Here is a 13,248-nt window from a genome sequence, read left to right as displayed (position 1 = left end):
TGATTTTTAGTATCTGACATTTCAATTTATTTAATTTAAATAGTTTGATAGCTCTTTAAATATAAAATATAAGCTAATTAGTTGCTTATTCAATAAATTTATAACTACCTAAATTATACAAAATATACCAATTAAATTTGTAAAAATAAATTATAGTATTTAATTTTTAAAGTTAAAGAGTTATTTATTAGTTCAAATCAAATAAATTAAATGGTCAAACAGTAAAATCAAAATTTTTGAAAATTGGATAGTCAAATTCTAATAGATAATAATTAAAATAAGTTTTTGTACACTTTTACCTTTTTGTAATCATGATCCGTGAAACTTTACTTTTTTGCATATATTCTTACACTTAGTTAAGTTAGTTTTTTTTATAACTTTACCAACTCTAATAATAATTAACTATTGATTAGTCTAATTTTATTTATTAAAAGGTAAATTAAAATGAATATGATAAAATCTTTAATTTTTCTTTTATTAAAATAACTAAACTTCGAAAAAAAGATTAATTTCAATAAGTGAATGACAAATATATCCCTATAAAGTTCAACTTCATATGTTATTTCAGCAAAAGTTCTAATATTTTAAAATATATTCCTCTGATTTGTTATCGTTAGAGAATCGTTAAAAACCATTTATGTTTTCAATTTTGCCATCACAAATATATTATTCTAAAAGATATAATAATATAATATAAAACGGATAAAAAAGTCAAAAACCAACCAATGTTAAGTATTTAATCTATGATTAACTAAATTTTTCTAACGGTTCTAACAGCAGTGACATATTTGAAAACATTATGACTTTTATAGTAAGTATATATTTGTCATTTACTATATTTACAAAGACCTGTATGAAATTAACCGAAAAAAAAGAAAAAAGAGTTGAGGGTGCTTGTTCTAAATTTCATATAGTTGAGGGGGGTCTCCATGCATGTTTAATTTATTTACCCAATAAATTTGAAAGAGGAGAGAGAGAGAGAGGGGAAAGTGGAGATCACATGCAATGATTCGAAGAGCACGCAAAGTGGTTGACCCGCGGAGTTAGGTGCGAACGGGGCCGCTGCGTTTCACCGGTCCGGTTCAGTCCCCTATTGCTTGGTCCGGCCCGGTTCGGTCCTGCTGAATCCTGCGACCGTTTATGTACTGCACTATTACACGATTCTAAATTTGAAATATTTTGACAATTTTTAACACAGTTGTTAAACATATATATACAATCCACAAATCTAAATTGTCCCTCTATTTCGGAAAGATTTTTGAAAGAACTTCTATTACGTGGATGATTAAAATTTGCTATTATTAATATTTATAATTAAATAATAATATATTTCATTGTAATTTTTGTTTGGTACGTAACAGTTTTGCATAATACTACAAATATATAGTAAATTTTAGAAACACTCTTGCTATATATACTTTTTAACTTTTTGTAAATTTATAGAGTATACCATAATATTGTACTAATAAAATATAAAAAATACCTCAAGTAAATTTCATATTATACTATAGAAGCAGGGAAGGAGGGAGCGGGGTTGACAGAGACAATAGCTTTCCTTCCTGATATTATTTTATATTAATTATTTTTTTAAAAAAATATATCTAACTGCTAATGAATAGAATATTAGTTTTAAATAATTAATTATTATAATAATTAATTTTTATTTGGTCTTTTTAAAAATTAAATTCTAGATGTCGCCCTACACAGAGGCTACTTGTAATTTTTCATTTAATCGTTATATAATATTTTTTTAAGAAAAAAATAATAAGCTACCACTTTATTTAGTTTTTTAAAAAAATAAATTTAACTAAAAATGTGAATTAATTAAGATTCAAATTTAAAATATCAGATAACAATCATCGAATGCTTTGCCACTTATGCTAAGGACACACAGTAACGTCATACCATGTTAACTCCTAAAACAGGCTTGTGTAAACCGGTCCAATGAACCGGACCGCCGGTTCATTGAAACCCGTTGCTTACAACCAAAGTGAGCAGGGAATCGATCCCCTGTATATGTCAAATCCCCCCTACTCCCTACCACTTCACTCGTCATTAATTACACCCATTGAATGTAGTAGAGTACACAAAAGTGAGAACCCCAAGAGAGAGAGAGAGAGAGAGAGATGATAATAATAAAAGCCAAGAGCATGAGTCCTGTGAGCAAGCGAAGCAAACGCAAGATCCAAACATGCAGGTGGATTAGTGGTGGTGGTGGTGGTGGTTGTGGTCTCTGGCTCTGCTGCTGCACCAGCATGCATCCACTCCACATTGAATGCCGGGAGCCCACTCCACACTAAGATCTACTACTACGGGGGCCATTAACCAAACCACTATATAATCAAACCAAGGAAGTAGGAACAAAAATTTGGTGGGGACTACGATCAGATCACTCTGTTCGTAATTCATCGCGTAAATGAACGTAAATTTTAGAATCGTGCTGGACTGCATGGTTTGTAGCGTAAAACTGTCGTGTTCGCTAGTTTATGTAACTTTTCGATTCGTATTATTTACATATTAAACTTGTCTTCGTAAATTATTTTCTACCCTCACTTTTAGATTTGTATTATTTACATATTAAACCTGTCATCGCGTAAATAACGTAAATTTTAGAGTCGTGCTGGACTGCATGATTTATAGTTTAAAACCGCCGTATTCGCTAGTTTATGTAATTTTTAGATTTGTATTATTTACATGTTAAACCTGTCTTCGTAAATTATTTAATACCCTCGCTCCTTGTGTGAGTGACACAAATTTTGAATTTGTATGAACAATAAATAAAATAATTTTATCTTGAGGACCGTTTTCTCAATTTTCTTTCGGTCAAAATTTAATACTACAAAGATGTGGTAAAACATATACTGAAACCCTCTAAATTATAGGTGATTTTGAAAAACTTTATTTTTTAGTTAACACTTTCTTATTTATAATTTATTTGATTTAAGAAATCCTCATTTATTCATTAAATTTACTATTTTTATTAGTTATTAACTATTAATTACGTGTACACTCGTCCAAAAATGTACAACTTATACTCTTTCACCCTAAAATTTAGAAAATTTCAAAAATATTTTATATTTAAAAAAAAAATAAAATAAACATTAATTTTTAAGTGAGAAAGTGTAAAATATACACTGTTTTTAATAGTGTGTAAAAGTAGCAATGCTCAAAAGATATATCAGGCTCCTCCCTAGTCTCTGCTCCCCCTTACTCTCTCTCCTCCCTCTCCTGCTTAATACTGATTCCATTTTTTTCCTTCTTTTTAGCTTTTGAAGCTTCTACTTCTTCAAAGCTCCCATTTATTGGCTTCGGGAAAAGCATCTTACCCACCCCTACTCCCCCAACACCCTCTCTCTCTCTCTCTCTCTCTCTCTCTCTCCATCTTTATTTTAGTCCAACAAATCCAAGTTAGATGAGAAAGAGAGAGAGAGAGAGAGAGATCCCCATTAAGCAAAGCATGTGAAGAAGTTGGAGAAGACCCAGGTAAACAAAGAAGATGAAAAAGAAGGCAATTGTTTAGATTCTGGGTCTTTGTTTGGTCCACAGGGAACCCTTTCTTCTCTCTTAAGCTCCCCCCCCTCTCCTCTTTTCCATGGTGCTCTCTCTCTCTCTCTCTCTCTCTCTCCTTTGATTCATGTGTCCTCTTAGAAATATGGGTCTCCCCTTTTGACCACCACCACTACCACCCACATGCATAACTACACTAACTAAGATCACCATTCCTCTATACATTCCATTCACTCTTCCGGGTCTTCTTCTTCAGAATCCTCCCCACTCCCCCCCACACCATTAATGGCCTCTTTAAGCTTCATCATCTTCTTCTTTTACTTAGTTTTTTTTCATAACCCCTCCCTGGTGCTACCCACGCCATGCGACCCCAGGGACTTCGACGCGCTCCGCTCCTTCGCCGGTAACCTCACCGCCGCGCCCCCCGCGTGGTCAGACCCCGCGCGCTGCTGCGAGTGGCCCGGGGTGGTATGCTCACCGGGTGGCCGCGGCGGCGGTAACCTTACCGTCACCGCCCTCCTCCTCTCCGGGCTTAACCTCACCGGGCCCCTCCCCCTCCTCCCCCTCCCCCACCTCCGCGTCCTCGACCTCAGCTTCAATGCCCTAACCGGCCCCCTCGCCCCCCTCTCCCGCATCCAAACCCTAACCTCCCTCAACCTCTCCTCCAACTCCTTCAATGGCTCCCTCTTCGACCTCTCCTCCTTGCCCCATCTCTCCCACTTCAACGCCAGCAACAACTCCCTCTCCGGCCCCCTCCCCTCCTGCCTCCGACCCCATCGCGGCGCAACCAATTGCAGCGGCACTCTCAGAGAGCTCCATCTCAGCTCCAACTCCTTCTCAGGTGAACTCCCCGAACCCCTCTTCGATTTGATCTCGTTGCAGAAGCTCTCGCTCTCCGCGAACAATTTCGTCGGTGATATCAGCGTGAATTTGAGCTCGCTGTCCAATCTCCGAGTATTGGATTTGTCGCTTAACTCGTTCGGCGGTTCGATCCCCGACGCGTTTCGAAACCTGTCGATGCTCGAGCAATTCGTCGCGCATTCGAATTCCTTCACTGGGGAGCTCCCACCTTCTTTGTCCCATTGCTCGATGCTCAAAGTGCTCGATCTTCGGAACAATTCATTGACGGGCTCGATAGATCTCGATTTTTCCAATATGCCGTTCCTCAGAACTCTCGACCTTGCGAGTAACCACTTTGTTGGCCCCCTCCCTATTAACCTTTCGAATTGCCAAGAATTGCAAACTTTTAGTGTTGCTAAAAACAGCCTGTCCGGAGAAATTCCGGAGGAGTACAAAACACTAGTTTCGCTCTCGCTCCTTTCGCTGTCGAACAATAGCTTCCACAACATGTCGGGGGCGTTAAATGTGCTTCAGGGGTGCACGAAGCTGAATACACTTATTCTAACAAAGAATTTCCACGGCGAAGAAATTCCGGAGCTTTCTGATGGGTTCGCGAATTTAGAGGTATTGGCGTTAGGAAATTGTGATCTTAAAGGCCAAATCCCTCTTTGGTTGTCGAAGTGTGAGAAGTTGCAAGTGCTGGATTTGTCGTGGAACCGATTGAGCGGTTCAATTCCTCCGTGGATTGACCAGCTCGAGTACTTGACTTATTTAGACATATCGAACAATTCTTTGAGCGGGGAAATTCCAAAGAGTTTGACCCACTTAAAGAGTCTTGTTTTTGCTCAGACGTACCCATCTTCGAACTCCATTGGAATGCCGTTGTACGTGAAGCGAAATAAAACTACTTGTGGCCTTCAATACAACCAACTCTCGAGCTTTCCCCCATCTCTCTATTTGAATGATAATCGGTTCAACGGTACAATATGGCCGGAGTTTGGGCATTTAAAGGCACTCCATGTGTTAGATTTGAGCAAGAATAACTTATCAGGAAGCATTCCCGAAACCCTATCGGAAATGGAGAATTTGGAGGTGTTGGATCTCTCGTGGAATCAACTGAATGGATCAATTCCCAAATCTCTAAGTAAACTTACCTTCTTATCGAAGTTCAGTGTAGCACATAACAATTTAGAGGGTGAAATACCAAGTGGGGACCAGTTCTTCACTTTCTCTAACTCGAGCTTTGAGGGTAACCCGGGACTTTGCAGGTCATCTATGCCTTGTAATGGATCGCAATCAGTGGTTGGATTTAAGCCCGAAATTTCTACCAATATGGGCAATAGGATAGGGAGGAGCAGCATTCTTGGAATAACTATAAGTATCGGTGTGGGAGCTGCTTTACTTCTAGCTGTTGTCTTGCTTAACATGTCGAGAAAGGATATTGTCGATCCAATGGCTGAAGAGGATTTAGAAGGCGGGCCACACAGATCATCGGACTCGAGTTCAAAATTGGTATTTTTCTTTCCAAATTCGGACACGAAAGATCTAACCATCGGCGATCTGTTGAAGTCAACCAACAATTTTGATCAAGCAAATATAATTGGGTGCGGGGGATTTGGCTTAGTGTACAAAGCATATCTCCCTGACGGATCAAAAGCCGCAATTAAAAGGCTTTCGGGTGATTGCGGGCAAATGGAAAGGGAGTTCCATGCTGAAGTAGAAGCACTCTCCAGGGCTCAGCATAAGAACCTTGTTTCCCTCAAAGGCTATTGCAAATATGGAAATGATAGGCTATTAATCTACTCTTACATGGAAAATGGAAGCCTAGACTATTGGCTACACGAAAGAGCCGATGGCGGGTCTTTACTGAAGTGGGAAATGAGGCTCAGAATTGCACAGGGTTCAGCGAGGGGTTTGGCTTACTTGCATAAAATCTGCGAGCCCAATATTATACACCGTGATGTGAAGTCGAGCAACATTCTCTTGGATGAGAAGTTTGAAGCACACTTGGCCGATTTTGGGCTTTCGAGGCTTATCCGTCCATATGATACTCATGTTACTACCGACTTAGTTGGTACTCTAGGTTATATTCCTCCAGAGTATAGCCAGAGTTTAATTGCCACCCCTAGAGGAGATGTATTCAGCTTTGGTGTAGTTCTATTGGAACTTCTGACAGGTAGGAGGCCGGTCGATGTGTGCAAGGCGAAAGGGTGCAGGGACTTAGTCTCGTGGGTGATTCGTATGAAGGCGGAGAAGAAAGAAGAGCAGATATTTGATAGCGTAATATGGAGTAAGGTGCATGAGAAGCAGCTTCTGATGGTGCTCGAGACTGCTTGTAAATGCATTAGCTCAGACCCACGACACAGGCCTTCGATCGACCAAGTTGTTTTGTGGCTAGATGGGGTTGGATCTGATGCGCAATCTTGTTAATTGATGATTTTGTTTCCATGATATATGGGCAAGAGACAGTTAGAGTTTGATTTTAGAACATACATGTATTATAGATAATTGTTCGTCTTCGTATATGGGTTAGAAATATATGTTAACCCTTTTTAGCTTTATCAATTCGCCAGTTTTATGTCAGAAACATTTTTTTTCTGTCTAGGTTTACTAATACTGGCTAATTTTGATAAAAATTTTGGGGGCAAGTTCGAGTTTGTATTACTTAACTGCATGTACTACTATTTCTACGTAAAATTGGGTCATGGAAGTTCTAATCAGGTTTTATTCTTCGTGTAAAAGATAACTTGGTCTATTTTCGTCCAACTGGTGCTCGTAATTTCCTTGCTTTCTTTCCACCATTCTCAAATTTAGTGTATACTTTGGTTTCTTGTATTTTTACTGGGATCTTATTCCTTGAAACTTCTATTACTGTGAATTGTTTATATTTGATTAGGTGCTAACAGCTATTCCATTGGAATGTAAAGCTTTAATAACTTCTCGCTGCAGCAGAAGCAGAAGCAGAAGCAGAAGTTCCAAACTTTTCATCCTAACAATTTGCAACATGTTTTTCTTATCTTGCACTGGTGTCTGATTGTACAGGTGCTTTTTATTGATGCTTCCTATGCCTCCTCAACTGGGTACATAGCCTTTAGTTTCAGAAAAACTTTTCATTGAGGGTTCTGAGTTCCCCTTATAATTTTATATTCACAACAACTATATATATAAAACCTAGAGTTCGGCTACTATATTACCGATAGTATCAAACGTTTGGTGCTATCGAGTGTTCTGTCGTTAGATCTATCATTTTAATCATTTCACCTGTTAAATCATACTATTTAATCAATCACCCACTCAATCGTAGAGGATTACTATCATTCTAACTACACATCTCTTCGTCCAAAGGTCGAAATCTAATAGCACCAAATGTTTTTTTTGAGAGATAGGTAGCACGCTACCTGCTTCATTTATTTCATTTAGAAATAAACTTAGCTGAAAATGTGAATCAACTAGGATTCGAACTTGGGTCTCGGGTACCAACCACCTAGTTCATAAAACCAACATATATGTTGTTTCAGTGCGTTATCGAGAAGCCATTTTTTGTTATTGTTGTCATGCCTTTTGGAAACGCTTGTTTTCTTGAAAAATGGAAATGGGTCAGGAGTGGGCCGTCTCTAGCGAAGTAAAAAAAAATAAATTTTTAGGCCCGGTCCATTTTAGCCCAACTATTTTCTACAAAATCGTTAGAACAGCCCTACATAAAAATATTGGCTGCTCCCGGTGCACCCATTCATCTACGCCATACTCCTAAAATCTCTCAACTTAAAAAAAAAAGAAAAAGAAAGTGAAAGTATACTACCTTATTGAAGGGCACAATAATGTGCTACACATAAGATCATTTCAACTTTAGATGCACAACCAAAGTTTGTAAAAAAATTTATATGTCGTATTTTGATAATTCTGAGGTGAGAATTTACTCTCCTAGAACTCGTGACTTTAGCTTGCTACCACAAACAAATTAAAAATTTCAAGAAATGAAGTTCGGAATAATTTAATAAATTTTGCGCATTTTAAATAACGAAAGTGTTACAGTTCAAACATTCCGTTACACCCAAAACAAGGAGCCTGATGTGTCTCAGTGTCTATCTGTGTGAGAAACATTATCCAATTATTTCTCCTCCAATCCATAAAATAAAAAAAAATAAAAAAAAGAAAAGTAAAATATGGCGAGGGCAAAGTCGACAATTCAACCCGTTCCGGAGAAATGGAACCCCAAGTAGGGTTTGTCCACTCCACTCTCTCTCTCTCCTCTCTCTCCCCGACTATAAATATCTCATCTCCATTCGCAATTGGCCGACACGGAGAGAGAGAGAGAGAGAGATTAGTTCGGAGGGTGGCGGCTCTCGTCCCTCACCTCCTCGGCCTCCCCCACGAGGTAACCTCTCTTCGATCTCTTTCCCCTTCGATCCGTCGCCTCTTTGCTGTGTAGATCTTGATCGATTCGCGTCAAATCGATCCTTGCTTCAGCTCCCAGGGTTCGATCTATAGATCTCTTCGTGTTCTTTGATACCCGATCTGCGTTTCGTGATCGATCGGGAGTTATGCTGTTCATAGATCTGTGTGGACGTTTCAGATCTGTTTAAATGATGGTTTTGGGGGATTCTGCTGTTCAGATCTGCTTTTTTTTCGGTTGTTTTGGCACGATTTCGTTAGATTGAAGTCGATTTTAGCGGATGGTTTGTTGTGAATTAGGCTTTGTGCATGTAATTTGTTGTTTTCTGTGCTAATTGTTGTAGATTCTTTGATCGGCGCCTTACTCTTACTTCGTGGTTATTGTTCATATGTTCTCTTTCACATGTTGAATAAGCCCTTATCAGTGGCTTTTTTGTTTGCTGGTTTGAAAATTATGCTTAGATAGGGTCAGATCTTATTCGTTTAACAATTATTGTCCTTTTTAGGTGTTGGGATGGAATATTTTTTCTTATGATTTTAAAATTGGTCAACCTAGCAAATATTTTATTTTTTTTAGTCTATGTTAGCTTTTGATAGCTTGTCCAGTGAAGGTGGAGATTCGCAAGGAACTTAGTAGTTTCTGGAACATTATAGAGGTGTATTTAAACTAACCATTTCCCAAGAATCCCCCTTAAATGGATAAGTAATAGTTACATATGTATTTGTAGGAAAGATTTGATGTCATCTTCAATCTGAAATTATGAATTGAGTACCTTTGCTTGACCCTTAATAGGAAAATGAAAGGGCTACCAAATTCCTGAGTACTGAATGCACACGTGTGACAGATTTGATCAGATCAACAACCTTTCTAAAATATGATATCTTTGAGGATCTGAATGTAACAATATAGAGTATCTGCTATTCAATATCTGATTCTATGATCTCCGTGAAATCCATAAGAGTGAACTTTCATTTTCTAGACCTTCAGAAAAAAGAATTGAGAATGTTTAGAAAATGAAGAAGTATTGTAATAGATCTATAATCTATGAATTGCTTTGGTTGAACCCCCAAACCCTGCTCGAATAGCTGTTATTCTCTGTGTTGCATTATATGGCAAGGATGTGGAGTGTATGTGCCACATAGAACTAACTATATGCTAAAACACTTGAAGATGTTCTGTTGGCCTTTTCTGTTAATAAGAATAAGCTTGTGTAAGTTCATTCTACTTTTACCAACGAAGTGGCTTCTTAGCTCTTTCTCTTCTTCAGAAATGTTATTGCAAACACACTATTAGTGAATTTATATGCTGCTTTTTTGTTGTCTTCGTTGTACTTTTGCATATAGATGTCCTTACTATTGTTATGAAGCAGGTCAGCTTGGTGACTTGCTAAAATGGCGGAAGAACTGCGCCCTCCTTCCGTCGTACAGAAGATTCACGGCCAATCAACCTTGTTCACTAAACTCTCTCCCTGTTCAGTAGCCCGCACAAATCCTGGCATCCACAGAGCCACTTACTTGAATGGGAGCCTGCAGGGCCCTGTGCTGAGGTCATACCATGGCATTAATGGGCCTATTGGGCTCTCATCTATCTCCACGCTTTCACCTGTCTTTGCTAATGCTCCTTCAGAGAAGGGCCCCTATGGGTTTCTGATCGACTTTCTCATGGGAGGTGTCTCTGCCGCCGTCTCCAAAACAGCTGCAGCTCCCATTGAGCGTGTGAAGCTCCTAATTCAGAACCAGGATGAGATGATTAAGAGCGGTAGGCTCTCTGAGCCCTACAAGGGAATTGGGGACTGCTTTGCCCGAACCATGAAGGATGAAGGCATTCTTGCATTGTGGAGAGGAAACACTGCAAACGTCATTCGCTACTTCCCCACTCAGGTCCTAATATCTTTCCTTTGTTTCCTTTGTTTTGGTTAATTATGAATTAGTCCTTAAAATTTGACCATTATTGAAATCACACCTCAGAGCTTCATGTTAGCATTTAGATTCCTGGAGTTCGTCTCTGTCACAATTAATTCCTTCTATTAACCTATCATTTGAAAAAGGATACTGTATTAGCATGATTAATTGCTGATGCTAAGATAGCAATTTTAGACGGTAGACTAACAAAAGAACTTAATTGTCAAGTGGAGCAAACTTTTGGGGTCTCGTTTGTTGAAGTTGAAAAACCTATGTAATTGAAATCTTTAGAGTTTGGCCTGATTATAATTATGTCCTCTTATCTTGTTGATCTTCATCCTATCTACCAACTAAAGTCTTCTGTTGATCTGCATCCCATGCACTGATCAAACTCTCTGTTGATCTGTCGCCCGAGAAAGATGCCATTATTAGCATGATTGTTAGAGTTTGCCGTCATGGCAACTTCTTTAGGTTGGACCTGACAGCAAAAGTTTATGGTTATTCTGATGAGGCATTAATCTCTTTTGATGGTAGACTAACAATGGGCTTAACTGGTATGTGGAACAAACTGTGAGAGATTGTAAAAGCTGAAATATTGTTGATGTAACTGAACTCGAGCTCAAACTTCAGGATCAAAACTTGTAACGAATCCATATTTGGCTATATGCAACTCTTCTAGAATTCAAGTATTAACATTTTGGTTATGTTTCATTCAGGCCCTGAACTTCGCTTTTAAAGACTACTTCAAGAGCCTTTTCAACTTCAAGAAGGATAGAGACGGTTACTGGAAATGGTTTGCCGGTAACTTGGCATCTGGAGGTGCAGCTGGTGCTTCGTCTCTCCTCTTTGTGTACTCTTTGGACTACGCCCGTACCCGTTTGGCCAATGATGCCAAGGCCGCCAAGAAGGGCGGCGAGAGACAGTTCAACGGCCTCATCGATGTCTATAAGAAGACCCTCAAGTCCGATGGCCTTGCCGGTCTTTACCGTGGATTCAACATCTCGTGTGTTGGTATTATTGTTTACCGAGGGCTTTACTTCGGGATGTACGATTCTCTCAAGCCCGTGGTTCTGGTTGGTCCCTTGCAGGTCAGTTAACCAAGCATAAGTCTGGTCCTTCCATTGTTTTCTTCGGACATGAAGCCCAACCTATCCTTTTTAACAATTTAACAATTAGCATTTAAGTAAACAACTGTTTTGCACAGGACAATTTCTTCGCGAGTTTCCTTCTCGGATGGGGCATCACCATCGGCGCCGGCCTTGCCTCCTATCCCATCGACACTGTTCGTAGGAGGATGATGATGACATCCGGTGAGGCGGTCAAATACCGCAGCTCGCTGGATGCCTTCCAACAGATCATCAAGAACGAGGGCGCGAAATCCCTCTTCAAGGGCGCTGGCGCCAACATTCTCCGTGCAGTCGCGGGTGCTGGTGTTCTCGCCGGGTACGATAAGCTCCAGGTGATCGTTTTCGGCAAGAAGTATGGATCTGGCGGCGGCGGCTAAGGGTAATTAACACAGATGATGACGATGAAGAACATGGATTTAGATGCTTGCATTTGCTTTTTTAAGTTCATGCTTTTGAATAATTGACGACAATGAACGCCTTTTTTGTTGCTGTAGCGCGCTTGCGGAGGTTTATTACTATTGAGTATGATTTAGTTGCGTTTTCATCCTTCTCGGAGGAGGGGGATTATAAACTTTGTCTAAAGCACTGGGTTATTTAAATTTACTTTGAAATACCTTTTAGACATTTTGCTTCCTTTCTAAGGGGAAGCCGAATTTTGTCTTTCTTATGTCAATTGTTTAGTCTCGAGCCGCATCATTTAAATTGTGATTGTCGTTTGCTTTTTGGACGGCAGTTGTTTTCAAATCTAAATTGTGCTTGTTGTTTTATTTCCCTTAGCTGAATAAAATAGCCTGTGCTCTCATTGTTTCATGGAGTAGTACAATAGGGATTTTTCATGCACGGGAGTTGTGAATTAAGTTAAATACTCTGGGNGTTTTTTTTTTTTTTTTTTTTTTTTATATATATATAAAGTAACTGCAGTTTTGTAGTTTCTGTAGTTAGTTTACACATTTCCCTCCTCTTTTCTTTGAAGTTCCCACCTCTATCTCATCTTGGATGCAAATGGATCCGGATTGGTAGATCTCTCCGATCTGCGATCAATAATTTTCCATCCTTCCGAAAAAAGAGCAGAAGATAGAAGATTTTTTTTTTTTTTTTGATCTGTCCCAATTTGGTAAAATTTTATCAAAATTTTGTTTCTGTTTTGGTCCCTTCTTTCTAAATGAAACAGAAAATAAAAGTAAAAAATAGAATAAAATTTAATTTTCTCTGACCTGCAAAACAAATGTGGCAGGAGGTCCGTGCCCTCTCCGCATCTCAAATTTTTCACCAGAGAAAAGATTTCTCTCTCTACCACACAAGTATGCGCCCCTCCGTCTCAACCATCCTTTTTTGTCTAGCATGTGCATATCTTAATTTCTTTTTACCGGGGAAAAGATGTCACCAGAGAAAAGATATCTCTAACTTTTCTCATTAGGAAAAAATCTCTCTCACTCTCTCTTGTGTATCTCTCTCTCACTCTCTCTCTCTCCCTCACACA

At 39.0% G+C, this 13,248-nt stretch overlaps 2 protein-coding genes across 3 annotated transcripts; both read left to right on the top strand.

Annotated features, from left to right (window-relative positions):
* Positions 3,219-7,143, top strand: LOC109712409 (phytosulfokine receptor 2). Its single transcript, XM_020235964.1, has one exon. It carries the CDS (start codon positions 3,793-3,795, stop codon positions 6,775-6,777), a length of 2,985 nt encoding a protein of 994 aa, XP_020091553.1. The 5' UTR covers positions 3,219-3,792; the 3' UTR covers positions 6,778-7,143.
* LOC109712630 (ADP,ATP carrier protein 1, mitochondrial-like) lies at positions 8,566-12,470 on the top strand. 2 transcript variants are annotated; one of them, XM_020236307.1, is made up of 4 exons: positions 8,566-8,722; positions 10,110-10,620; positions 11,358-11,729; positions 11,846-12,470. In XM_020236307.1, the coding sequence occupies exons 2-4, from the start codon at positions 10,132-10,134 to the stop codon at positions 12,143-12,145; spliced, it is 1,161 nt and encodes a 386-aa protein (XP_020091896.1). In that variant the 5' UTR covers positions 8,566-8,722; positions 10,110-10,131; the 3' UTR covers positions 12,146-12,470. The 2 variants fall into 2 exon arrangements, with proteins under 2 accessions (XP_020091896.1, XP_020091897.1); XM_020236308.1 differs by having other exon boundaries at positions 8,603-8,722; positions 10,115-10,620.

The sequence above is a fragment of the Ananas comosus genome, linkage group 7 (genome assembly GCF_001540865.1).
Source record: "Ananas comosus cultivar F153 linkage group 7, ASM154086v1, whole genome shotgun sequence".
NCBI classification, from domain to species: domain Eukaryota; kingdom Viridiplantae; phylum Streptophyta; class Magnoliopsida; order Poales; family Bromeliaceae; genus Ananas; species Ananas comosus.
Note: the sequence above shows the minus strand (reverse complement) of the source record. Positions and strands in the feature narration are given on the sequence as shown.

Excerpts from the sequence above, each read along its gene's own strand:
- LOC109712630 (XM_020236307.1), top strand. The coding sequence starts at position 10,132 with ATGGCGGAAGAACTGCGCCCTCCTTCCGTCGTACAGAAGATTCACGGC. Across the intron at positions 10,621-11,357 it reads TTCGCTACTTCCCCACTCAG|GCCCTGAACTTCGCTTTTAA; the intron begins GTCCTAATATCT and ends TGTTTCATTCAG. Across the intron at positions 11,730-11,845 it reads TTCTGGTTGGTCCCTTGCAG|GACAATTTCTTCGCGAGTTT; the intron begins GTCAGTTAACCA and ends TGTTTTGCACAG.
- LOC109712409 (XM_020235964.1), top strand. The coding sequence starts at position 3,793 with ATGGCCTCTTTAAGCTTCATCATCTTCTTCTTTTACTTAGTTTTTTTT.